The 27,500-nt window shown below is 43.9% G+C and overlaps 1 protein-coding gene across 5 annotated transcripts in view; it reads right to left on the bottom strand.

The window, feature by feature from the left end:
• The window catches only part of LOC117556722 (arf-GAP with Rho-GAP domain, ANK repeat and PH domain-containing protein 1-like), a 35,732-nt gene that overhangs the window by 7,252 nt on the left and 980 nt on the right, over positions 1–27,500 (bottom strand). For 2 of the 5 annotated variants that reach the window (XM_034232213.1, XM_034232212.1), the window contains exons 1-11: positions 24,834–25,256; positions 23,214–23,309; positions 22,805–23,000; positions 22,633–22,731; positions 22,195–22,299; positions 21,196–21,256; positions 20,410–20,530; positions 19,667–19,931; positions 19,346–19,545; positions 19,180–19,265; positions 18,215–18,397 (exon numbers count right to left, since the gene is read on the bottom strand). In XM_034232213.1, the coding sequence (XP_034088104.1) occupies positions 18,215–18,397; positions 19,180–19,265; positions 19,346–19,545; positions 19,667–19,931; positions 20,410–20,530; positions 21,196–21,256; positions 22,195–22,299; positions 22,633–22,731; positions 22,805–23,000; positions 23,214–23,309; positions 24,834–25,245 (1,824 nt within the window). In that variant the 5' untranslated portion in view covers positions 25,246–25,256. Of the gene's footprint in view, positions 1–18,214; positions 18,398–19,179; positions 19,266–19,345; positions 19,546–19,666; positions 19,932–20,409; positions 20,531–21,195; positions 21,257–22,194; positions 22,300–22,632; positions 22,732–22,804; positions 23,001–23,213; positions 23,310–24,833; positions 25,257–25,890; positions 25,917–26,601; positions 26,679–26,910; positions 26,966–27,500 lie in introns of those variants that run through there. The other 3 variants (XM_034232215.1, XM_034232216.1, XM_034232214.1) reach the window with 3 other exon arrangements.

Raw genomic sequence — 27,500 nt, 5'->3', positions numbered from 1 at the left:
CAACGGCAGACAAGACAAGCAGGATTGGAATGAGTCCACAACACTCCTGATTGGTTGATATAAACGTCATCGAAAAAACCTGCCAATGAGCACTGTCCGCGCCTTTCAATCCAATTTGAAACTTCCACGTCAGTTTGAGCGGCTCTCCTGCGGAGCTACAGAGCTGTCTGTATGTCTGCTCACGAGTTTATGGACTAATATTGGGATAGTTTTACATCTACACCTTAAATATGAGCATCGGGACGTCCACAGAGAACAGAAGACTTGAGATCTGGTGAGTCCTGCAACTGTAATGGAGTTAAACATGTATTTAGATAATCCTTAGTTTGTGAATGTTTAATTGTGTATTTAAGGTTACGTTTCTTCTTCTAGTTCAGTGAGTTTTGAGTGATGAGACATATATTTTAAGGGAATCTGTGGAATCTCAGCTTTCATATGATACGTTTGTGCAGATAGCATGAAGTAAAAAAGATCGCTTTTGCCAGTTATGTGCTAAAGTAGCGTTAGCCCCGTTAGCTGTTAGACTTGTGTTTCGTTTAGTTAAAAATGGTTAATATAGTCAGTTAGCTGAGTTTATTCCCGTTAAGTGGGTAAGCATCATTAATAGGTTGTTAGTACATTTTAAGAAGTCCTGAGATGCTGTTTCTTGCAAGATGTCCCACCGGCGGGACAATCGGGCTATACAGGTTAACAAGGTGGCTGCTAACGTTAGCTTACAGCTTATTGCAGTGCTGCCGCCATCCTCTCGTCTCCAACGCGGGACGATTACACATAAACGTGCAGCAGGGTGTCACAGTGTTGTCGCCAATCTTATTGTAAAGTTTCACAGCTTTTTTACTGCGGAATCCAGTTTGTTAATGTTCAGTAGCCAACAGCTATCATAGCATAAACTGCTAACCACTAACGTTTGCTAACTTGCTAGTTAGCTCTGCTCTATATTACAAGCTAACATGACTAGCTAATGTCACACTGTGTGAACTAAAATAGTTGTTTTATTACTACATCATACATGCTTGGTCCAAATCTCTGCTAAAATTATTATTTTTAACAAAATTATCATTAAAGTATCTTTATTTTTTTGCATTTGTATCACACTTGGCATAAACTATTTTAGTTAATCAATTAGAACTGGAGAATTAATATAATGATTTGTGGTAATCAAAAACAATGTATTTAAAGAAACACTAGGAATAACATCGGAAATAATACGGATAATGTTTTACCCATGTTGTGCCTTAGAAGTGTAGTGATACAAACATGATTTTTATTTAAAAAAGTAAGAAAGTTCAAATGAAAATTGGTGTTGATCAAAAACAGGTTAATTGAGGAATACCTGGAGGTAATTTATTGCAAAGATATTTACAATTTAAACTAATTTGGGTCACTTTTGATGCATGTTGGTTGTATGTTGTGTAACAAAGGGTTAACATGACGGCTGTGATGTTCACTCTTTTGACAGAGCACCAGTGGACAGTGAGGACTATGGAACAGAAGATGTGATGGCTTTGTGTGGAAAGCTGCTAACGCCAGCCTGTGTCCCTCTCATCAGTCTCTCCTGGCAGCACCCAGCTATTCTTCCATCTTGTAGATGAAAAGACTTTGATATGTGAGTAATAACTAACTTGTCTCTAACATAATATTGAATGTCAGTGTTTCTCCTAGGTTTACTGTTGATATATTCTAGGGGTCGACCGATATTCCGCATTTGACCGATTATCGGTATCGGCCTTTTTTTTAATCAAATTGCCGATAAAGCTTTGGCTCTGATGCGGCCGTTTCTCTGGCTGCAGTCACCAGTCTGTGCACACGAGCAACGTCACGCCCACAGCGCTATCTGATAGGCTATTACTGAAGATGTTCTGGGCGGGAGACAGCCAGAGAGGCGGGACCTTCTCAGATTACAGGCAGGTGCGAAAGAACGCAGACACAGACTGAAGCAAGCAGCAGCGCTGAGCGGCAGAGCCATACATGTGTTAAACCGAAGTTCAATAAACATCCCTATCCCCTATGCTGAGGTTGCAAAAACACCACGATCTTATGATCCAATTCTATCAGTTTCCCAGTTACAGTCAGTCAGAGTTGGGGGTGCGTGCAGCGTCTCGCAGCGGAGTAACTGTGGTGGGGGGGGCTGCGAGTGGAGCCTCGCAGTGTTTCAGGTTGATATGTGAAGCTCATTAGCTAGCCAACATGTATCTAGCAAATGTTTAGCAAAATATTAGAAGTGAGGCTACTAGACTAACGTTAGGTCTACTGTGATAGCCTCGCTTTTAATAGTTTGCAAAACATTAGCTAGCACTAGTGTTTTGCAGTTGCTAGCAGCTTATTGGGATTGTATGCTAGATAGACAGATCTAATAAATTAAGCATTATTGTTGGTTAAGCGTGTCAGCCTGCAGCCCCACTTCTTGTCTCTCTCTCTCTAACTCATTGCAGATGACTGCACTAAAGAAAAGGGCACAGAGAGGAAACCAGTTGTAAGATGTTTAAAAGTTAAACATAATATAGGCTATGCTTAAATGCATTTCAAATAAGTTGTGTTGGAGTTTGTGTTATTCGTCATTTTGACACCAAGATTTTTTTTTTTACTGCAAATGTATATCGGTTCCAAATATCGGTTATCGGTCTCCTTGATTACTAATCATTGGTATCGGTATCGGCCTTGAAAAAGCCATATCGGTCGATCCCTAATATATTCTTTAAATCCTCTGGAGCAGAGGGAGGAGCTGTGGATTATTGTTATTGATTAATGCATCAGTGTTTCTTAGGGTCAAAAACACTAAACTCAACTTAAAATGAAAGCGTTAAGTTTATTTAATAAAAGAGCTCATGTTCAATGTGGAAAGTGACCGTAGATATAGATTAGTTGCAATTTGGTGCTATATGATATATATTTAAAAAAAAAAAAAATAATACAAAAAATATATATGGGTTAGGGTTAACCCTATCCAGTGGTTAGTTTTAGGGTAAGCTCCACTGTTTTTTTATTTTATTTTATGTATTCACTTTAAGAGAAAGGGATTTCAGAAACAAGTCGCACAAGTTTGGCTCGAGGTAAAATTAACAAAAGGTAACTGTTGTTACCCCTTCTAAACTTATGAAATAATGAGAAAATATGAACGACTCTTCATAGAGCCACGTCCACACAGCTTTAAAGTTGTAGGAAGCTGAAGCATTACATTCGTGCCAACGGCTAGTTGTCGTTTCTAAGGTATTAGAAAGTTGGTGTTCTGGAAGGTTTAGCATAGGATCAATGCCCTTGGGATGCTCTCAATAACTGTTTTACAATTTTGTGTGTGTGTGTTTTGTGTAACCCTGCTTCAAAGGTCCACCATACAAGATGTAGGGGATCTATTGGCAGCTGCTGATAATAACATCCATCATTATGGTTTACTAATAGTTATCACTTCACTTCCTCCTCCAGCACCTGGACACAGCAGGAACCTACGTCAGGATCCTGTTTGTGGTCTTTAGCGCCGCCTTCAACACCATCATCCCGGCTCTGCTGCAGGACAAGCTCTCCCAGCTGTACGTGCCCGTCTCCACCTGCAGGTGGATCACAGACTTCCTGTCTGACAGGAAGCAGCACGTGAGGCTGGGGAAACACCTCTCTGACTCCCGGACCATCAGCATCGGTTCCCCTCAAGGCTGCGTTCTTTCCCCTCTGCTCTTCTCCCTGTACACCAACAGCTGCACCTCCAGTCACCAGTCTGTCAAGCTCCTGAAGTTCAGACGACACCACCCTCATCGGACTCATCTCTGGTGGGGACGAGTCTGCCTACATATGGGCGATGGACCATCTGGTGACCTGGTGTGGGGGAAACCACCTGGAGCTCAACGCTCTCAAGGCAGTGGAGATGGTTGTGGACTTTAGGAAGAACGCAGCCCTACCCACCCCCATCACTCTGTGTGACTCCCCAGTAACTGCTGTGGAATCTTTCCGCTTCCTGGGCACAATCATCGCCCAGGACCTCAAACGGGAGCAGAATATCTGCTCCCTCACCAAAAAAGCACAGCCGAGGATACTCCATCACCATCTGGTACGCTGCAGCCACAGCCAAGGATAAGGGCAGGCTGCAGCGTGTCATCCGCTCTGCAGAGAAGGTGATCGGCTGTAATCTGCCATCCCTCCACGACCTGCATGCCTCCAGAACCCTGAGGCGGGAAGATAGTGGCCGACCCCCCTCCCCTCCGCGCTCCATCAGGACCAGAACCTTTCTCCATCAGGACCAACACCTTTCTCCATCAGGACCAGAACCTCTCTCCATCAGGACCAGAACCTCTCTCCATCAGGACCAACACCTTTCTCCATCAGGACCAGAACCTCTCTCCATCAGGACCAGAACCTCTCTCCATCAGGACCAGAACCTCTCTCCATCAGGACCAGAACCTCTCTCCATCAGGACCAGAACCTCTCTCCATCAGGACCAACACCTCTCTCCATCAGGACCAGAACCTCTCTCCATCAGGACCAGAACCTCTCTCCATCAGGACCAGAACCTCTCTCCATCAGGACCAGAACCTCTCTCCATCAGGACCAGAACCTCTCTCCATCAGGACCAACACCTCTCTCCATCAGGACCAGAACCTCTCTCCATCAGGACCAGAACCTCTCTCCATCAGGACCAGAACCTCTCTCCATCAGGACCAGAACCTCTCTCCATCAGGACCAGAACCTCTCTCCATCAGGACCAGGACCTCTCTCCATCAGGACCAACACCTCTCTCCATCAGGACCAACACCTCTCTCCATCAGGACCAGAACCTCTCTCCATCAGGACCAACACCTCTCTCCATCAGGACCAACACCTCTCTCCATCAGGACCAGAACCTCTCTCCATCAGGACCAGAACCTCTCTCCATCAGGACCAGAACCTCTCTCCATCAGGACCAACACCTCTCTCCATCAGGACCAACACCTCTCTCCATCAGGACCAGAACCTCTCTCCATCAGGACCAGAACCTCTCTCCATCAGGACCAGAACCTCTCTCCATCAGGACAAAAACCTCTCTCCACCTCAACAAGGCCCGCTCCCCACCACTGACACTTTACCTCAGCGCATTACATAATGGAGATCACAGGATGGTAAATAATGCAATGTTTAAATATTGCTTACTGCACATATTTTATATTCTATAATTTATTGCATTCTATTTCGATGTAAATTACTGCTTTATTTTATTGCTATCTTACTATATTTGTATTAGTGTTCTTAATATAGTTTGCTATCTGTGTACTTTTTTATTTGTATGTATGCACCACGACACCTAGTGAAATTCCTCATACGTGTGAACCTACCTGGCAATAAACCCGTTTCTGATTCTGATCTGTTTGTCCTCTCGGTTGCACTGCCACGTCTACAGTAGCGCAGAATGAACAGAGGAAACATGATTGGGCCTCATGTTTTTTGCAGCCAACATACATTATCCTACAAACTTGGGATATGAGGGTGAGTGAACAAGTAATCCATTGGTTGGAACCTACATCCCCAATGTTAGACGTACTAAATCCTGCACACTGCTCCTTCAAATGGACAATGTAAATCTTGTTATTTTCTGTTGAGAATGTTTCAAAGTAATCTTAAAAAAAATTCTACTTACTTTTTGTTTCTACTGTTTATAAGTATGATGTTTAAATATGAAATGCTGTAATTCTACAAATATTTTTATATATAAGTTTTCAGAGTAATTGTTTCCTATAGAACATTTTGTGATGTCATTTTGTTGAGCCTGTTTGATTGGAAAATGTTAGAAAAAAGCTGTAAAATAACAGTATTCTAGCTGTAGAACTTTAGGTTCTGTATTTATGTTGGTGTAAGATCATACAAATCTAATAAAAAAAAAATGTAAAAAACAGTTTTTCTCATCAGAACTTTATTTAAGGTATTTGAATGTAACATTTTAAGACAATGGATTTTGAAAAGAGAGGAAAGTTTCCTCTAAAATCTTTAAGGACAATTCCTGTATATTAATTGCTTTTGCACTTTATTTCAGTTTTTTTACTTTAATGTTATGGTTTTTGTTTGGCAGCCTGCTGCTGCCAGTCATTTGACCGTTTTTTTACGGGTTTTTTGCCCGTAGAAGTTTTAGTGCTGTACTTTTATTAAAGGTTATTGACTGTAAAAAGAGCAGATACACCTGTAAAATAACAGTGTTTCACTGCTGAACCTTAAGTTCTGTCACTTTATTGAAGGTGTTTGACTGTAATAATTTAGGATAAAATTGTAAAATAACAGTTTTTACATGCTTAACTCTAAATTATGTCCGTAATAAACAAGGGAAGATACCTGTAAAATAACAGTGTTTCTCTGTAAAGGAAATTCATTATATTTACTGTGAATTTACGGTTTTTTCCCATTATTGTAATTAGGGTATTTCACTGTAATTTGACGGTAAGTTTTTGGAAGCACCAGCTGCCAGATTTTTACCGTTTTTTTACAGTTATTTTTTTTACAGTGCACACACACACACACACTCTTTACTCCAGGGGGTCCAAATGTTTTTCACATTCTTGATACTTGAATACTATACTTTAAGAAGAACAGCTCATCCCTTCAAACAGAGCATCAGAGTGATGATCATAGGGTTTAATTCAAGCTTGTTATATGAATAAGTTATTGGACTTTTCCTTTCAACTAAGATTTGTTAGAAAATGTTTTCAGCTCTAATGAACTAAATCTATTGGAAAAGTGGGCTTTTTAACACATGAATACTACTGTGTAATAGTGCTGTAGCGACGCGTCGACGCGTCGACTTCAAAATATCGTCGACGACATATTTCCGCGTCGACGCGTCGCTACACACACGTGGGTCACCCAAAGCAACAAGCAGTTCGCAATCGCACTTCAAACACAATGGAGACTGAAACGGCTACCACCTCCTCCTCACAGGATTGCGCACGAAGCCCCCAAACGAAAACATCTCGCCCTAGGTCTTCAAAAGCATGGGAATATTTTAAAGTTAGTCCAAAACGCAAATATATTTATATCTCACTGAGACTGCTGCATAGCCTAGCAGAAGCAGCAGCTAGCTGTGGTGGCTACCATTAGCAGCTAGCATTTGCTCTCCGATTTTTACATAAAATGGAATTATGGATTATAAATTCAATCATTTTTTTATACAGAGACGTTAAAAACCTATGGATTAACCGATTCAGCCGTGTTTTTTCTCATTTTAATGCCATTGAACACGTCTTTTGATCAGATTACGGTGGTGAGACGATCTCCCGAGAAGCTCTGTGAAGGTACGTGTTGTGATGACTGTATTTGCTTCCCCTGTCGCGAGTCCGGATCACTCAGTGATGATACTATATACCTACATAATCTGTGGAGTCTCAGCTTTAATCGGATATCTTGTATGTGCAGCTACGATAAGTAATAAGGTTACTTTTATCTTGAGTTCTGTGCCAATGTCCGTTACCATTTTTCGCTCAGGGGTCATTTAGATGCTTCTTATGAGACTTGTGTTTTGTTTTGGTAAACATGGTTTGTATCGTCAGTTAGCTGAGATTATTTCCGTTAATCTGGTATAACACATTAATAGGTTCTTAAATATTAAGATCCCCTGAGACACAGTATCGTGAAACATTTTTTTTTACATTACGTTTTTTTTACATTACGTTTTTTATGAATTGAACAACAGAAAAATAATCGTTAGATTAGTCGACTAATCGATCAAATAATCGCCCGATTAATCGTTTTCAAAATAATCGTTTCCCCCCAGCACTACTGTGTAATAATTGTTAACATATATTTTTCAGAAGTACAATATAAGAAAAACACACATTTCATATGTGGGTCATATTCCAAAATACTTTAAAGGGCCCGTGTCCTGCTTCTCTGTTTATGACCCGTCCCCTTGTGTTCTGTAGCTTCTGCACGTGAACGGTCTGTAGAGTTTCAAACCCTCAAAGTGCCCCCTGTAGGGAGTAACACTCTGACACAGAGAAGACCTGTCTGTGCTGCTCTAGAACGCCTCGTTGGACGCCCTGGGTACAGTGACGTGCCCATACCCAAATGGACCCATTGGTCCAAATGGACCAATCCGCGGAGCCGTTACGTTAAGTCCGTGGATTGGTCCAAATTGAGCAATCCACGGACTTCCTCACACACACACTCAATCTTTTCTCAGCTCCGCCGATTTCTCCTCCCTGAGACGGCGGGACGCCGCGAGGATGTGAGTCTGTGTGTGAGCACTAGGGTTGCAAAGGTGCGGAACATTTCCGGTACATTTCTGGAAAGTTTCCATGGGAAGTTAAGCTGGGGAATTTTGGAAATATTCGATGCAAAATTAAACAAAAAACATGACATTTCAACAGATTTTTGTATTTTTTTAAAGTAGAACAGAACAAGTTTTAATTATTTTATTGAACAATTATTTGTTTCATTGAAGAACGAAAACAGGAATGTTGAGTTAAATATTACTCATCCCCCCCAACCCCACTCATTAAAAAATGAACAAAAATGCACCCCGATCCAAAAATCCCCACAAAGTCCCATTCAACATGCAAATCTCCCTTCAAGCGATCCTCTGCATTTTGGTTAAACCCTTTCAGTCAACGGGCTCTTCCGGGCCTCATCAACATCACACTCTGAGTGTGGTGGCGTTTTAATCCTTGTCTACCATTTAATAGCCACCTCTATCAGGGTTGTGGGTTTTGACGCGCCTCTCTTTGTTTCCAAACAATTCAGCGGAGATCGTAGTTGAATCAGATGATCTTTATTGATCCACACGGTGCATACAGGAGGACACATTTCTTCGCTTCATAGTAACTCAAAAGTGTATCATTTTCCAAAGTAACAAAAAGAACACGGTCAAAAGACTTTTCCATTTCCCCGTCTATCACCCCCAGCTGTGTCCTATCAACCTACCATATATAGGCATAGCCATGCACGTGATACTGACGCACATATAACAAATAATAAGTGAGCCTTAAGTTAATGCATTTTAAACCATAATGTGACTCACAAAAATAGCCGATAATTTACAGTATAATCTAATTTATATTATTATTAAGCCCAACATTCAGACAATAATAACAAAAGGTAAAATGGCTCTAACATACCAGCCCCTAATTGCTTATTACATAGCAATTACCAATAATAGTACATCAACAGAGTCATTTTAACAAAACATAACGTCCATCCGTAGCATATTTTTATACTTAAGTCCATAGTATATTGTATACTTTCAAGTCCATGTAAGACTAGTACTGGAGTGTGTAGGTCTAGTACTAATTGTCTGTAATGGTCTGCGTTCAAAAGGCAGCCTTTGATGGGGAGGGGGTAGGAGACCAAGAGTCTAGTCCTTTGGTCTAACAGTCAGAGGTGCACGTGACTGAAAGGCTAAGGCTTAGTAGGCTCAGTCTGTCGCCTCCAGGAGCAGACATAACTTAGTTATGGGTCTTTCGATCGTACTTGTCTTGGTTTTAACCAGGACACTCCTAACAAGTCCTTTTGAACCAGGAAGGGTCTTAACTACGCGTCCCAGGAGCCAAGTGTTCCTCGGTGCGTTCTCATCAATGATGACGACCAGGTCTCCGGGGGTGAAGTTTCTTTTGATAGTATTCCATTTGTGCCGTTCTTGCATCAAAGGAAGATATTCCCTGGTCCAGCGCTTCCAAAACAGGTCAGCAAGGTACTGCACCTGTTTCCATCTTCTCTGTGAGTACAGATCCTCTCTCTGAAAGAGTCCTGGGGGCAAGATTGGATTTGTTCTTAACTGAAGTAGGTGATTAGGTGTGAGGGGTTCAAGGTCGTTTGGGTCGTTTGTCACTGTTGTGATTGGCCTATCGTTCATTATTGCCTCAACCTCACACAAGGCTGTGTGCAGAGCATCATCATCCAATGTTTGTTCCTTCAGGACAGAATGGAGGATCTTTTTAACCAGTCGTATTAGCCTTTCCCACACTCCGCCATGGTGAGCTCCGGAGGGGGGATTGAATGTCCAATCAATTCCTTCTTTGAGTAGTGTTTGCTTGATTTTGTTGTTATCCAGTTGTTTTACAGACTCCTCCAGTTCCTTTTGTGTGCCGATGAAGTTGGTGCCTCGATCTGTTCTGATGCTCTTTATTGTGCCACGACGACAGATGAATCGACGAAGAGCGTTTATGCATGCAGCTGTATCCAAATGACTGGCAACTTCCAGGTGGACAGCACGGCTTACCAGGCAGGTAAAGATTACTCCCCATCTTTTGACATGAGCTCGGCCACGTTTCACCTCGATGGGTCCAAAATAGTCTATGCCTACATGAGTGAAAGGTGGAAGATCAGGTGTTATTCGATCAAGTGGGAGATCGGCCATTTTCTGCTCTCCAGCTCTAGCCTGTAGGCGTCTGCAAAACACACAGTTCTTTATGATCCTCCTTGCTGAAGAGTTAGCAGCGGATAGCCAGTAACGTTGATGGAGTTTGGAGAGCATGTGACCTCTTCCTGAGTGACCAACTTGATTATGGATGTGGCTTAATATCAACTTGGAGATATTAGAATGTTTCGGTAGAATCATTGGATGTTTGACCTCAGTTGGCATAGCCATCTTTCTAGTTCTTCCTCCAACTCTCAGAAGCCCGGCATCAATGATAGGGTCCAGCTTGTATAGGGAGCTTCCTCTATTGCACTGTTTTCCTTTTTCCAGCAAGGCAATTTCCTCTTTGAAATGCTGTCTCTGCTCGTGGCAAATAATGGCTTTTTCAGCATTTTCTGTGTCCTCTACTGAAAGTCTTAGTGCATTAGCTGTAGGCATATTGAGCAGAAGCATCTGATCCTTCAGTCTCTTTCCTTTATCCTGCCTTGCTCCAAGATCAGTGGAGTCATCTTTTCTTTTTTCTCTCATCTGCAGGAGGATTGTCTTTAATTTCATTATCCATGCAACAGCTCTTTTTAGGTCATTCCATGAAGAATAATAGTCCAAGAGCTTACTTGTTGGAGTTTTTTCCATCTTACATGTGACAATGCTGGTGACAATCGCTTCTTTGCGTACTTCAGGGTCATCTGGAAGGAGAGAACCAAGTTCTTTTGGAATACTTGGCCACTGTGCTTCAGATTTCTTCAAGAATTCTGGACCCTGAAGCCATCCTTTTGAACTGTAAAAGGATTCAATGCTCAGTCCTCTTGAAGCGTCATCAGCGGGGTTGTTTTTGGTGTCTACAAACCGCCACTGGTTCACTTTTGTGAGGTTATGAATAACAGCAATCCGGTTTGCCACGAAAGTGTGGAACCTCTTAGTCCTGTTTCGAATATATTTCAGTACTGACTGGCTGTCAGTCCACAATACTGATTCCAAAAGCTCTCCTTGTAGCTCTGATCGGAGCATTTTGTCCATTCGTGCAGCCAATGTAGCAGCAGTGAGTTCCAACCTTGGAATTGTCATGACTTTTAGTGGGGTAACTCTTGATTTTCCCATCACAAAGGCTACGTGTACCTCCTCCATGTCATTGGTGAATCTCAGGTAACTTGCGGTACCGTATCCTTCTTCACTTGCATCACAAAAGGTGTGTAGCTGTGCAGTTTTCACTCTTCCAAAGTTCTTGGGTTTTACACACCTGTCAATTTGGAATCTTGCCAGCTGGTCTAAATCCTTGAGCCATTTCTGCCATGGTTTTGAGAGTTCCACCTGAATTTCTTCATCCCATCCATATTGGGCTTTACAGAGTAATCGAAGTATTTGCTTTGCCTTCAATATGAAAGGGGCGAGAAGACCAAGAGGATCGTACACAGAGCTGACAGTGGAAAGTATACTCCTTCTTGTAAGGGTTTTGTTGTTCACAGTCACACGGAAACTGAATATATCATTTTCAATGTCCCAGTACATCCCTAGTGCTCTTTCATGTGGCAGCTTATCCCTGTCCAGATCCAAGTTTTTCACCTGTTTAGCCTTGTCTTCATCAGGGATGGATTCTAGCACCACTCGACTATTACTTATCCATTTCGTCAGTTTGAATCCACCAAGGGAACACATTTCTCTGAGACCTAATAAGGCTTATAGCTTGATTTTCTCTTGCTAGCGACTTGAGGCAATCATCCACATAGAAATTTGATTTGATTGTTTCTGCCACTTCTCCATCAAATTTGCCACAGTTGTCCTCAGCTGTTCTTCGCAATGCAAAGTTTGCGCAGCTTGGAGAGGAAACAGCTCCGAAGAGATGGACCCTCATCCGGTATTCCTCCAGATTTGTGCTGGTTTCTCCTTCAGGCCACCACAGGAATCTCAGCAAGTTTATGTTCTCCTCGTTTACACGCACTTGGTGAAACATCCCCTCAATATCTGCCATAATGGCGATGGGCTCTTGACGGAACCTGAGTAGAACACCAATCAATGAGTTTGCCAAGTCAGGGCCCTGAAGGAGTACACTGTTGAGGGATTTGCCTTTATAGGATGATGCACAATCAAAGACCACACGGATCGTTTTTTTTACGTTTATGATAGACACCATGATGGGGTATATACCACACTTTGCCGTTTTCCACATGTAGATCGTCCGATGGTACTTTCTCTGCATATCCTTTTTTGATAATGTCACTCATAAAGCCTTTATACTCAGCTGCATAGGTCTGATCCTTCTGGAATTTCCTTTTTAGTGACATTGCTCGTTGCTCTGCCATTTGGCGGTTGTTTGGCATGATAATGTTTGGATTATCTAGAGGAAGAGGTAAATTGTAGTGGCCATCTTTAAGAGAAACCGAGCTTGATACAATCTGCATGAACTTTCGGTCATCAGCTGACATTTGTCTTTCCTCTTCATACTCTTTCTCTGGAAAGTCGTTAATATATTGTCTTTCAATTAGCTTCTCAAGGTGAACAATTGAGATCCTGTTCACTAATGCCACAGGGGTTTCATCATCCAGATCTGTGATAGCATTAAGTGGACCATTAACGACCCATCCTAACAGTGTTTTCACTGCATATGGGCCATTTCCTTGGCTATTTATAACTCTCCATGGTTCCATAGCCTTTGGAGTATTTACTCCAATAAGAAGTCCCACGTCAGCATCTATTTCTTTTATTTGGATGTCCTGCAGATAAGGCCATTTCTTGAGGTCCGCCTGGGTGAGAATGTTTCTTTTGGTAACAGGGATTTTGTTCTGAGTGTAAACCTTGGGCAAGTTTATATATGTGCCATCTTCCATATGTCCCACTTCTAGACCTGTTACCTCAAAACTCCTGACTGTTTTCTCTGTTCCCATCGTTTGAAGAAGGACTTCAGTTCTCCGTCCTCTAGCACCAAGCCGCCTCATGAGCCCTTCTGTGCAAAATGTGTCGGTACTACCAGGGTCCAGGAATGCATAGGTCAGTATGCTTTTATTTCCATGGCAGAGTTTCACCTTCACTGGCACTATGGCAAGTATGCCGTCTTTACCAGCCCCGATTCCTTCACCTTCTCCTACTGAAACAAGAGCACTGCTGATGGATGTCTCATCAGGCCTTGCTCCCCCACTCTGCTGCTCTGCCTTCCCATGTTTAAAGTTCTCAGTTTCAGGCTTTGAAGATCTTTTAATGTGCAGAATAGTTGGGTGCTTAGCATGACAGATTTGACAGGTCATTCTCCTGTTACAGTTCCTGCTCAAGTGCCCCACCTTCAGGCAGCCAAAGCATAGTCCCTTCTCTTTCAGAAACTCCATTTTAGCTTCATGAGATACTGAATGTATTTTATGGCATTCAGCTAAAGGATGTTTACTTGTACAAAAAGTACATGAGGTGTCATTGTTAGTGGAGGAAATGTAGCTTTTAACAGGATATTTGTCTTCTTTGAGTTTCTCTGCACGCCTGTCTGACACTATAGCCACTGTGGTTGCAAAACTGCTCCCTTTGCTCTTATTTCGATATGGATCAACAAGAGTCTTGGTCTTGAAAGCTGCCTTTGTACTGTTAAGTTGATCGGGAATGTCACCAAAGAGAGGGTCTTGAAGTATTCTAGCTTGTCTTTCAATAAATACAACAAGGTCAGGTAATCTTGCTCTTTCATGGCTCCGCTCCAGAATATCACAAGCTGCTGTTCTCCACTTCTCCCTTAGTTTGTAAGGTAGCTTTGAAAGAATGAGCCGTAGGTTGGATGGCAGGTCCAGCTCCTCCATGTTCTGCAGATCCCTCATTGCATTACAGCAGCCTCTCAGAAAAAGTGCATAACAGTGCAGTGACTTTCCATCCTCTGCCTTTATAGTGTTCCAGTTGAGAGCTTTTCCCATATATGCGCTTGCTATCTTGAGCTCATCTCCAAAATGCACTTTTAGCAGTCTCTTAGCTTCAGCAAAGCCACTATTAGCATCCATGTGAAGGCAGCTTCTCACCAGTTCCCTGCAGGATCCCGAAGTATATTGTTCCAGGTAATATAATCGATCCTGGTTACTGGTGGTTTTCTCCTCAATGCTATGTTGAAATGCCCTCACAAATATTTGATAATTCAGGGGATTGCCATCAAAGACTGGGATTTCCCTAGTGGGCAGTGATGCTTGTTTTTGTTGAAGTACAAGTAAATTAACAATGTCATTTTGTCTTTGCATCACAGTCAGGAAATTGTCATTAGTATTTGTCCCTGTAATTCCTGCATCTCTAGCTGTTTGTTGAGAGCTTTGATTTGCATTATCAATATTTTCTGGTGGTCTTGGTTGTTGGTGTATAAGCCTTTGAAGTGGTGTCTTGGGAATGGATCCGAACTCAGCAAAGGAAATTGGAGACGGCTCTGCATCCATTGACATATGTGTTTTTAATCTGTAGTCCTTTAAATAGTCATTCATGCCATCATATTTTCCTTGTGTTGGATTTTGTGAACCAGTCTCAAAGTGCTCCAGGACTTTCATTTTTGCATCAGATTCAGCTAGGCTGACTTCCATTTCTATCCGTTCGGATCTAGCTTGCAGTTGAGCTTGCAGTTGAGCCTTTTCCATTTCAAGTGCATGCTTTTCCTTTAATCCTGCTGCCCGGGCAAGGAGGGCAGCTCTTTCTGTGGCCATTTTGAGGTGGATTGAAGAAGCAGAAGAAGTTGCTGATCCTGCTTTTGAGCTCCTCCTGGTTGATGCATTGGAAACACTGTCATGGGGTTCAATCAGTATCTGAGGATCCATTTGAGAGCTTTTCCACGTTTCCATATCCTTAAGGAAATTCGTGAATGCAGACATTTTTGGTTCATACCAATCTATTCTCTCAGTTTCCCTTATTTCCTCAGATAAAAGCATTTGAACAATTCCATGACATTCCATAAATTCATTGAGTAACATCTTGAACGTTGCAACAGCTTCATCCACCTTTTCCACATCTCCACCTCGCACCAGAAATGGGTTAATTTCATTCATTCTGCGGGTGCATGCTCCAAGTTTTCCTCTTCGCGATTGGCTGAGAGTTTTATATCTCTCCTCTGCGGCGGCAACATCAGCTGGAGGTATATCAGGATCCATTGTTTATTTGAGTTTTTCTTCACTTAATCCACAGGAAATAAAGTCATTAATATTTCCAAGAACAGCTCTTCGCGAGTCCTGTTTTTGTGCCAAATATTCCTTTAACGTCCGCTTCCTGGCTGCGTGATAGTTCGTTAATGCATTTCATTGTTTAAGCATTCCAACAGCAATAGCGGATTATCTTCAGTAAGCATCAGGATATCACTGGATGGATTTCCCGTTTCGTTTTGTCAAACATCCGTAACTATGCACACATCAGTACTTGCATTGTTTGACGAAGCGATCCCGTTGTAAACAGCGTCTCATTCATAAGTTCCGGGCCGGCGTGGTTTACTCACGTTCTCCTCCTCGGCACTTTAGAACGTCCGTTCGCTGTTTCCAAAGCAGAGCTGAAATCCACACGAATCCTGTGCTTGTCCTTCGAAGTCTTTATCCACAGTTTACGGAGTCTTTTGACTATTGTGGTGGCGTTTTAATCCTTGTCTACCATTTAATAGCCACCTCTATCGGGGTTGTGGGTTTTGACGCGCCTCTCTTTGTTTCCAAACAATTCAGCGGAGATCGTAGTTGAATCAGATGATCTTTATTGATCCACACGGTGCATACAGGAGGACACATTTCTTCGCTTCATAGTAACTCAAAAGTGTATCATTTTCCAAAGTAACAAAAAGAACACGTTCAAAAGACTTTTCCATTTCCCCGTCTATCACCCCCAGCTGTGTCCTATCAACCTACCATATATAGGCATAGCCATGCACGTGATACTGACGCACATATAACAAATAATAAGTGAGCCTTAAGTTAATGCATTTTAAACCATAATGTGACTCACAAAAATAGCCGATAATTTACAGTATAATCTAATTTATATTATTATTAAGCCCAACATTCAGACAATAATAACAAAAGGTAAAATGGCTCTAACACTGAGTCTTCCTCTTCCGTGTCACTGTCCAGCCTTGTTGAGGAGGCTCTGTGTCCGGCTCAGAGAGACTTAGGTTTGCCCGAATGCCAACCAGTTTTCCACTCTCACATTTGTGAGCCTGTTGCGAACCTTTGTGTGGTCTCAATAGCCATGCAGTGAGCAGTGTGCTATGGCATGGATATCCAAGTGTACTTGAATGGCATCTGTTTGTTTCAGTCAAGATTATGCTAAAATATACTTTCCCCAACTCTATTGAAGTTCCCTAAGAGCCAATCTTACATTTTGAAAATTCCCAGTTTATTCCCAGTTTATTCCCATGAGTTTCCATCTTTGAAAATTCCTGGAATTTTGCAACCCTAGTGAGCACACACACACACAAACTCCCAGCCAGGCTGCGGGGGTGTGTGTGTGTTCGGGCTGGTTTCAGGCTGCGTTTCGCTGTGTCTCGCTGTCTCGCAGACGGCCACTGGGCTCATAGGGGGGGGGGGGGCAGGAGCTCCAACAAGCCGTGTAGGACAGAGAGTGAATACACAGACTATACAGAGATGCTGTGAGAAACCAATGTGAGTTTGGAACATTGAACAATGTGAATCTATTCTATAGACCTCAACGATGGAACTATGATCAGGAGAAATGGACATGGGACCTTTAAGAATCTGAGGGCCGATTCAAAATGGACCGTGACGTGCCTATACCCAAATGGGCCGTACTTTGCCCTGCTGCGAGCCCCCCAGTCTTACTCACTGTTCCCGGGTCAGAACCAAACACTCTGACGCTGCTCTCAGTTTATATTCCCTGCACAAATGGAACAGACTTCCAGAAACCAGAGTCTTCACCAACGCTGAGTTCTTTGAAGGCTAAACACTTCACTGTTTTCAGCTGCTTACCCAGAAGCCTTTTCACTGGTTTGAGCACCTTCTGTATTTACAATGTTGTGTTTGAACTATCTCTTTAGTATTTACAATACAACTATCTCTTTAGTATTTACAATACAACTATCTCTTTAGTATTTACAATACAACTATCTCTTTAGTATTTACAATACAACTATCTCTTTAGTATTTACAATACAACTGTCTCTTTAGTATTTACAATACAACTATCTCTTTAGTATTTACAATACAACTATCTCTTTAGTATTTACAATACAACTGTCTCTTTAGTATTTACAATACAACTGTCTCTTTAGTATTTACAATACAACTGTCTCTTTAGTATTTACAATACAACTGTCTCTTTAGTATTTACAATACAACTGTCTCTTTAGTATTTACAATACAACTGTCTCTTTAGTATTTACAATACAACTGTCTCTTTAGTATTTACAATACAACTGTCTCTTTAGTATTTACAATACAACTGTCTCTTTAGTATTTACAATACAAACTGTCTCTTTAGTATTTACAATACAACTGTCTCTTTAGTATTTACAATACAACTGTCTCTTTAGTATTTACAATACAAACTATCTCTTTAGTATTTACAATACAACTATCTCTTTAGTATTTACAATACAACTATCTCTTTAGTATTTACAATACAACTATCTCTTTAGTATTTACAATACAACTATCTCTTTAGTATTTACAATACAACTGTCTCTTTAGTATTTACAATACAACTGTCTCTTTAGTATTTACAATACAACTATCTCTTTAGTATTTACAATACAACTATCTCTTTTATGCATGTTTTTATGAATCTGTGTTAATGATGATGTAAAGCACTTTGCCTCTGTGTCTGAAAGTGTGCTTCATAAATAACCGTACCTTACTCTGTATGAAACATCCGTCAGCCATTAGCTCTGTGGAGTGCAGATTCAAACACAGATGGTTCCTTTGGATCTGATGGTACACAGACCTGCTCAAACAGGAAGTGCCCTTAGGTGTAGCTTCAGATGAGACTCACCTGGTCCATGAGGGCGGGGGAGGGGGTCAGGTGGTGAACCCTCCTGTAGCGCCCCCTCCTGTATTTATCCTGGATGAACTTTGACCTCTCTTCGTCCGGCGACCCCAGAAACAGCTGCTCCGCCGCCGGCACCACAGGAGCCCACACCTGATTGGCCAGCCGGTTACCGTGGGCGACAAACAGCTGGGGGAAGAACAGGTGAAAGGTCAGCACCCCACTCCCTCAAAGATCAAAGGTTTAGATAAGACCATAATATTAATGGTTCACCCCCCCTCACCTGTATTAATGGTTCAGCCCACCCTCACCTGTATTAATGGTTCAACCCCCACTCATGTGTATTAATGGTTCACCCCCCCTCACCTGTATTAATGGTTCAACCCCCACTCATGTGTATTAATGGTTCAGCCCCCCCTCACCTGTATTAATGGTTCCCCCCCCCTCACCTGTATTAATGGTTCCCCCCTCACCTGTATTAATGGTTCATCCCCCCCTCACCTGTATTAATGGTTCCCCCCCTCACCTGTATTAATGGTTCCCCCCCCTCACCTGTATTAATGGTTCCCCCCCTCACCTGTATTAATGGTTCATCCCCCCCTCACCTGTATTAATGGTTCCCCCCCTCACCTGTATTAATGGTTCCCCCCCTCACCTGTATTAATGGTTCCCCCCCTCACCTGTATTAATGGTTCAGCCCCCCTCACCTGTATTAATGGTTCAGCCCCCCTCACCTGTATTAATGGTTCCCCCCCTCACCTGTATTAATGGTTCCCCCCCTCACCTGTATTAATGGTTCACCCCCCCCCTCACCTGTATTAATGGTTCCCCCCCCCTCACCTGTATTAATGGTTCCCCCCCCTCACCTGTATTAATGGTTCACTCCCCCCTCACCTGTATTAATGGTTCCCCCCTCACCTGTAATAATGGTTCCCCCCCTCACCTGTATTAATGGTTCACCCCCCCCTCACCTGTATTAATGGTTCAGTCCAGATCTTGTTGTCCATCTTTAGACTCCGGACCTTGGACAGGTTGCTGCCTAGAGCTCGGTGCTGACCTGGGAACAAATCCCTGTTAGCATTAAAACCAGCTAGCTACATTAGCATCCCACCTGTTGTCCACTTGTGCTAGGTTTACCTGCGCAGGCCTGGCAGATGACAAGCAGCAAGTTGGCCGACGCCCACTCCGGGTTAGTGGCGCCGCAGTCACCGCACACTTTGTTGTTGGGGTTTTCCCAGAGCCGCAGCGCCACCTGGCTGCAGGACAGAGCACTGCGGATAGTGGAGGACAGAATGTCCAACCAGAGGGACAGATCCTTCGTTGAATCAACAGACAGACTGCGGGAGGGGGCGGGGCCACGAGGAGAATGGGTCGGGGCAAGAAAAGACAGTAAAGCACACTTCGGACACACTTCACACACACTTGGGACACTTGGGACACACTTCACACACTTGGTACCTGAAGCTCTTGTACGGAGTGATGAGGCTGAAAGAGTGTTTTCCCGTCGTTTTGACCGAGGCCACGTTCAGGGGCACGGAGAAGGAGGCGATGCCCAGCTGGAAGGCCTCCTTGCTGTGGTAGATCCAGAGGTCGTGACCCCACAGGGCGGCGTAGGCGCGGCTCCGCGTGTCCTTCATGGTGATTGGTCCAAGGAGTTCTGGGGGGGCGGGGCTTGGCTGGCCTCGGGACGCTAACAGAGACGTGACCCAGCCTTCATGGACCTCTGAGAGAGAAACACATGAAGAAGAACCAGAGAGGAGGGGTGTACCCGTCTGTTACAATTACAAATAATACTTTACCTAATCTTTTCTGTCATATACGTTTATATTTTAGCTGTGTTAGCACCGCCTTGTGGTCGTAATGAGCATTACCACATTTACTGATCCAGCCCCTGGTCTCCGTTGTGTTTGAGCATCTGTCGGCCTCCGAATGACAGATGATGACGAGCTGCATCATTTTCAGTTTTAAAAGAGGTCATAAATCACAAATATGATGTTATTGAAATAACCATAAGCCTATAAAGTCACAGTTGTATGATGTTGTGACTAAAGGATTGTGGTATTATCCTTTTTGTCCTTTACTGCAAACCTTTGTCACCTTAACTTCCTGTTTATATTCTATGTCCTGCTCATTTCAAACTTCAGGAACTGATATTATAACCCAGACTTCCCGAGGCGTCGCGATGGAGAAGGTGAGCTCACCGTCGTTGTGAGCCATGAAGTCGTAGTGCTTCTTCCTGAAGTACACGGAGAACCTGCGTTTGTCCTGCTTCTTCACGTTGGTGATGCTGGAGACGTGAAACAGAACCTCGCTGAACCGGTCCTGGTGAACGAAACAAACACAGCTGAACACTGACTGGCTGCAGACAGACAGGTAGAGAGAGACAGGTGGAGACAGAGAGACAGGTGGAGACAGAGAGACAGGTGGAGACAGACAGACAGGTGGAGACAGACAGACAGGTGGAGACAGACAGACAGGTGGATACAGACAGGTGGAGACAGAGAGACAGGTGGAGACAGACAGACAGGTGGATACAGACAGACAGGTGGATACAGAGAGATGGGTGGAGACAGACAGACAGGTGGAGACAGACAGACAGGTGGAGACAGACAGACAGGTGGAGATAGACAGACAGGTGGAGATAGACAGGTGGAGACAGACAGACAGGTGGATACAGAGAGACAGGTGGAGACAGACAGACAGGTGGATACAGACAGATAGGTGGAGACAGACAGACAGGTGGAGACAGACAGACAGGTGGAGACAGACAGACGGAGACAGAGAGATAGGTGGAGACAGAGAGATAGGTGGAGACAGACAGACAGGTGGAGACAGACAGACAGGTGGAGACAGACAGGTAGAGACAGACAGACAGGTGGAGACAGACAGGTGGAGACAGAGAGACAGGTGGATACAGACAGACAGGTGGAGACAGAGAGATAGGTGGAGACAGAGAGACAGGTGTATACAGAGAGACAGGTACTTACGTTGCGTTTTTTCCAAAGAGACATCAGCTGCCCGTCCAGCGTTGCCCACAGAACGCTGTGTCTGTAAGAAAAGAGAAACGATGTGAATCCGCTCATCTGATGAGGTGTTCCTCAGGGATCTTTACTGGGTCTCCTGTCGTTGTTAATGTCAAACGATCTGTCTGCTTCTCAGCTGTTTGATTATCAATCACCTCAATGGATGACCCGTAGCATAGCTGCTGAGCTAACAGTGGGTTGCTGCTCTTGTGATATTTACACATTAAACGGGTCAATCTGCTGAGAAACAATTCTCAAAGATAAGACAAAGAAATGAGCCGAGTGCATTCAGCTGAAGACCTTTATGGCTGGAGCTCAGTCTCTGCTGGACCTTGAGACGGCAGATAGCGATTGGAAGAGTTGCAGCTGCTCAGAGCCTGGAGCCTGCTATAGCCACATGCTAACATGCTAACATTGTCTCGGACACAAAGCATGTCCCATCACAGACTCTATGCATTACATAAATGCACAATGTACACAATATCTGTTATTTTATTACTGCACATCTTTTATTCCATTCTATTTCAATGTAAATAGTTTTCTTTGAATAGTTTTCTGTCTGTGTTTTTAATTGTTGTTTTACTTTTATGTATGCAGCACGACATCATGTCAAATTCCTCGTACGTGTCGACCCACCTGGAGATAAACCTGGTTCTGATCTGATGTCCTGAACAGTGGATATTAATCCTTATCATCAGAAACAGGGACAATCAAATGTAATAAGACTCCCAGATCAGATACAGAGTGATGGGGACGCTGATAGCTCCATCAATAATAATCATAATAATAATACATTTTATTTATAAAGGCGCTTTCAAGGCTCTCAACTAGGTGGCCGTACAAGGTTCACTAAACACTAAACAAAACAGAAGTCCAAAGAACAGCACATTATAACCAATGAAGAAGAGCAGAGGACGTGTGATGTGATCAGGGTGGATATGGTATTAAAGGTGACGGTGTTACCTGAAGCCCTTCCACACATCCAGCCAGCCGGACCTCACCACGGCGCTGTGAGGGGCCGCCCCCCCCACGGCCCCCTTCTTCCTGGACACTCGGATAGTGGCCGTCCTGCAGGACACAACCACACTGAGTGTCAGACGTTCCTCATGAAGAAGCATCTTCAGCAACAACACGTGCAGCATTTAGAGAACAGTCAGCAACTTGAGGAGACATGTGTTTGCAGGATGATTTGCAAACCTTCACAGGTTTATGGGCTGCTGTCCTGCACTGATTGCATGCGACACTGCGTCAGGTCTCTCTTGTGTCGTAACCCTGCTTTCCTGAACTCTTACTTACCGTCAGCAAGAATGAGAAAACTAAATCAGAGAAATGAAAGCTAATGAAATAAATAAATAAAGGACGTTTGTTGTTGTTTGTCTTCCTGAAGGTGCGTTTGCGTACCTCGGCATCTTCTGTCTCTGCGGCTTCTTTAATTGGCTGGGAGGAGGGGGCGGGGCCGGCCGCGTGGGGACCAGACGTCCCGCCTGATTGGACGGGAGGCTGCAGGACAAACAAACACCAGTTAGGATGCAGTGAAGTACTAGAGGTAGTTTTTGTAGTACCGTATAAATACTTGGTGGTTGTTGACGATGTGTTATGAGTAGGATCTCCCTCCATTGGTCCCTCTGCACCAGAGGGGGCGGGGCTTGCTCCTGTATCGTCCTCCTCATTGGACGAGTCGGTGTCGGCTTCCTCTTGGCTCGCCCAACAAGCTAACAGCGTGACGTATGGATTCTCTTCTTTGATGGTGTGAGGAGAGCGTCTGGAGACTGGAACCCAGACAGACGGAGAGGAGTCAGACCCCGAGGACACACACTTTATATAATCCTACTAAACCGTTCATAATCATAACGTCTCATCGGGAGGTGGACGTGTTGGACTATGCATTGAAAAGCTTTGCTCATATGGGAAAAATGGTTGTCTTTTCTTATGTTTAAACTCTTCATATTGAGAATAAGAGTCTTATATGAGACTGAACACACCTTCCTCTGATGGCTCCGTCTCCTGAAGAGACGGTAAAGAGACTCCTGTGTTCGAGTCTAACGTTAACATCACCAGCTGAGACAACGCTCCGACATCTGCACACAAACAGAGGACATGCTCAGCCAATCAGAAGGGAGTATGTCTGAAACACCCAATTCATTCTGTCCTTTCCCCGCTCAGAGACCCAGGTCGTCGCACGCATCTCTGCTTGTCTAGCTGACATCTCTCAGTGGATGTCTGCTCACCACCTCAAGCTCAATCTTGACAAGACTGAGCTGCTCTTCCTTCCGGGAAAAGATTGTCCCACTCTTGACCTAACAATCAACATCGGCACCTCAGTTGTTTCCCCGACTCAGACTGCAAGGAATCTGGGTGTGACCCTAGATAACAACCTGTCCTTCACTGCAAAACATCGCTGCTACAACCCGCTGCTGCAGATACACGCTTTACAACATCAGGAAGATACGTCCCCAGCTGACTCAGAAAGCGACTCAGGTTCTGGTCCAGGCTCTCGTCGTCTCACGCCTAGACTACTGCAACTCCCTCCTGGCTGGTCTACCTGCATGTGCCATCCGACCTCTGCAGCTCACCCAGAATGCAGCGGCTCGTCTGGTCTTCAACCTTCCTAAATGTTCCCACACCACTCCGCTCCTCCGCTCCCTTCACTGGCTTCCGGTAACTGCTAGAATCCACTTCAAGACACTGGTACTTGCTTACCGTGCTGCGAATGGATCTGGCCCTTCGTACATCCAGGACATGGTTAAACCGTACACCCCAGCGTGTGCACTCCGCTCTGCATCAACCAAACGGCTCGCTGCACCCTCGCTGCGAGGGGGACCCAAGTTCCCATCAGCAAAAACACGTGGGTTTGCTGTCCTGGCTCCAAGATGGTGGAATGAGCTCCCCATTGACATCAGGACAGCAGAAAGCTTACACACCTTCCAGACTGAAAACTCATCTCTTTCGACTCCACTTCGAGCGATAGAACTATTAACAAAGCACTTATATGCTAACAAAGGACTGGCTTACCTAAAGCCAGTTGAGTAGCACTTGAAATGTTTGGCTCTATGAAACCTGATGTACTTTATGATTCTGTTTTCTTCAAGGTTGTATTTTGTTGGTCGAACGCACTTATTGTAAGTCGCTTTGGATAAAAGCGTCAGCTAAATGTAATGTAATGTAATGTAACTGATGGGCCAATACAGAGCGGGAGGTATTCCTGTGTTGGACCGTGAAGGCAGCATCTCCCACGTCCAATGGGATTCCTCCATGTGATTTTGGGTTATGTCAGAAAATAATCTCTGAGTCAAACAAACGTTGAGTTCAGCAGGATACTCTCCACATATTAACACCACTTTGTGATTTCTGAAGTAACACGCCGACAGGTATTTACTGACAAAACGTTAAAGTCTCTTCAGCTCGTGTTAACCACAGACCTTATTTCAGGATAACAACCAAAAACACATTCAGAGAACCATTGACCTCCAGACCAGGGGACAGGAAGTGAGGAAATGCTGACTCATGTTATGGTACGGACTCGTTCCAGCAGAACACTTTGAAAAATTAAAAACAAAGGAAATGGAGTAATTTTATTTAAAAAAATCAACTTCTTGCTGTACCTGTGTGAGCGTCTCCGATCCCCGGCAGTGAGGGGGAGGGGGCTGACGGGGTCGTTATGGAGCTAACAGACGGGTTAGCCACATTGCTAACAATCCCCGCTAAACTGGGAATGTTAGCGAACGAGCTAACTATGCTGTCTAAGCTAACAGTGTGACCAGGTGTGGTGAAGGAGGCGGAGTTTAACGTAGCCGCGGGGGGGTTAGCCACAGCGCTAGCAGTTCCCGCTAAGCTAGGTATGTTAGCGGCGATGCTGTTAGCCATGCTGTCTATGGAGGGGGGGGGGGCAGAAGGGGCGGAGGGGGCGGAGCCTCTGAGGGAGGTGGCGAGTCCAGCCAATGAGGGGATGCTGCTGGCGATGATGTCAGTGACGCCGGCCAGAGACGGGAAGACGGAGCTACGATCCAACGCCATGACAGGAGGGGGGGGGGGCAATCTCCACCTGGGGGGGGGGGCAAGGTTCAGAATCAGAGTTCCTTTATTGTTCTGCAGCGAGGACATGTACATTACAGACGTTTAGTGCAGGTAAAGGAAAGAGAATAGACTTACTTATTAAAAACGTTGAAATAACTTTGCAGATTGTAAATACATTGAAAGAAAAGATCGCTAATTAGTACTTTTCCTCGAGACTGTAAGTATAATTATGAGGTTCTTAAGTCTGTAATTTGTTCTAACCACTGAGAATCAGTTTGAATGGAGACCTTTGTTCTGCAGTTTGGAGACAAACTTTATTAGCAGAGACTTATGAGAGGAGCTGACTCCTGAAACACTGAATCAAAACATGTGTGGATATGTGTGTGTGTGTGTGTGTGTGTGTGTGTGGTGTGTGTGTGTGTGTGTGTGTGTGTGTGTGTGTGTGTGTGTGTGTGTGTGTGTGTGTGTGTGTGTGTGCAGCATCATGTGCTCCAGAGGATAAACTGGTTCCAGATCATCTGTAGACGTTCTTGTGGAACAGGTTCAACGCATCAGCAGGACGTCAGTGTGTGTGTGTGTGTGTGTGTGTGTGTGTGTGTGTGGTGTGTGTGTGGTGTGTGTGTGGTGGTGTGTGTGTGTGTGTACCTGATTGTAGATTTGCGATATCATCTCTGAAAAAACAAAGTTGGTGTTGAAATCCAAACATCTACTTTCACTGAGTTCAGATGTATTGATTTATTGTGAGAGAACATTAGTATTATCCCCCTCCAGCTCCTCAGGTAACGAGCACAGACTCAGGTAACGAGCACAGACTCAGGGAACGAGCACAGACTCAGGTACGAGCAGAGACTCAGGTAACGAGCACAGACTCAGGTAACGAGCACAGACTCAGGTAACGAGCACAGACTCAGGTACGAGCACAGACTCAGGGAACGAGCAGAGACTTAGGTAACGAGCACAGACTCAGGTAACGAGCACAGACTCAGGTAACGAGCAGAGACTCTGGTAACGAGCACAGACTCAGGTAACGAGCAGAGACTTAGGTAACGAGCACAGACTCAGGTAACGAGCACAGACTCAGGTAACGAGCAGAGACTTAGGTAACGAGCAGAGACTTAGGTAACGAGCACAGACTCAGGTAACGAGCACAGACTCAGGTAACGAGCAGAGACTCAGGTAACGAGCACAGACTCAGGTAACGAGCAGAGACTCAGGTAACGAGCACAGACTCAGGTAACGAGCACAGACTCAGGTAACGAGCAGAGACTCAGGTAACGAGCACAGACTCAGGTAACGAGCAGAGACTCAGGTAACGAGCACAGACTCAGGTAACCACAGACCTAAAGGTGCGCTCACCTGTCCAGAGACGTCAAACTGTCCCTCATGTAACGAGCCCGGGGCTTCGGGACCGGAGGAGGAGGAGGAGGGTTCATCTGTGGTAATATAGAGAGACACACATGCATTGAAGACAATAAATAACTAGTAATATTAAGGGAAGATCAACGTTTGTGTTAAAATAATGACACAAATGTGTTTGGTTAACAAAATAGGATTTTCTGTTTTGACTAACGGAGCAAATTAAATCCACGTTAGTGTTAAAATAACGACTAAAGTCATGTGACCAAATAGTCAACGTCTACGTAAACAACACATTAAATAAGTTACCTGAAGAAGAGGCAGTTTGCGTTAGATACAGAACATCAGGTACGGAAGCTACACACTGGGACGACAATGTGAAATGAAACACATGAATTAGTTTGCAAATCGTGTATAACTATAAAACAAATCAGCATTTAGGTCAAAACTGAAAAGGTTTACAAAATGAGTCAACGTTGGTTTAAAAAATATTTACGTTACCTACGTACGAAAGTCAGGTGAAAAGTAAAATAACGACTGAAGAGTCAGAACTTAAATTGCGGGATGAATTATTCAACATCCGGGTTAGAATCTTTACGAATGTCTTTTCTAGGTATGATTATAAATAAAAAAGCGTTTGTGAAATACTGAAGTCACGTGACGAACATAACTTACGTACGTTTCCAAAAGGTTCCCACGAACGTCACGGGACACATAAGTGAAAATGTGTGTTAAATAACTAAAGAATGGGTTTAGTTAATAAGTTACCTGCAGATAGCACAGGTAAACTTTGTGACCGTGACCTTTGACCCCTGACGATCGCACTTCACTGCCTTTACTCCTATTTATTTGACTTCATTATTGATTTCCTCACCTGATGCAAAGGGGCCTTTACATGC

Source organism: Gymnodraco acuticeps, unplaced genomic scaffold (genome assembly GCF_902827175.1).
Source record: "Gymnodraco acuticeps unplaced genomic scaffold, fGymAcu1.1, whole genome shotgun sequence".
Taxonomy (NCBI): domain Eukaryota; kingdom Metazoa; phylum Chordata; class Actinopteri; order Perciformes; family Bathydraconidae; genus Gymnodraco; species Gymnodraco acuticeps.
This window is presented reverse-complemented; position numbering and strand designations above follow the sequence as displayed.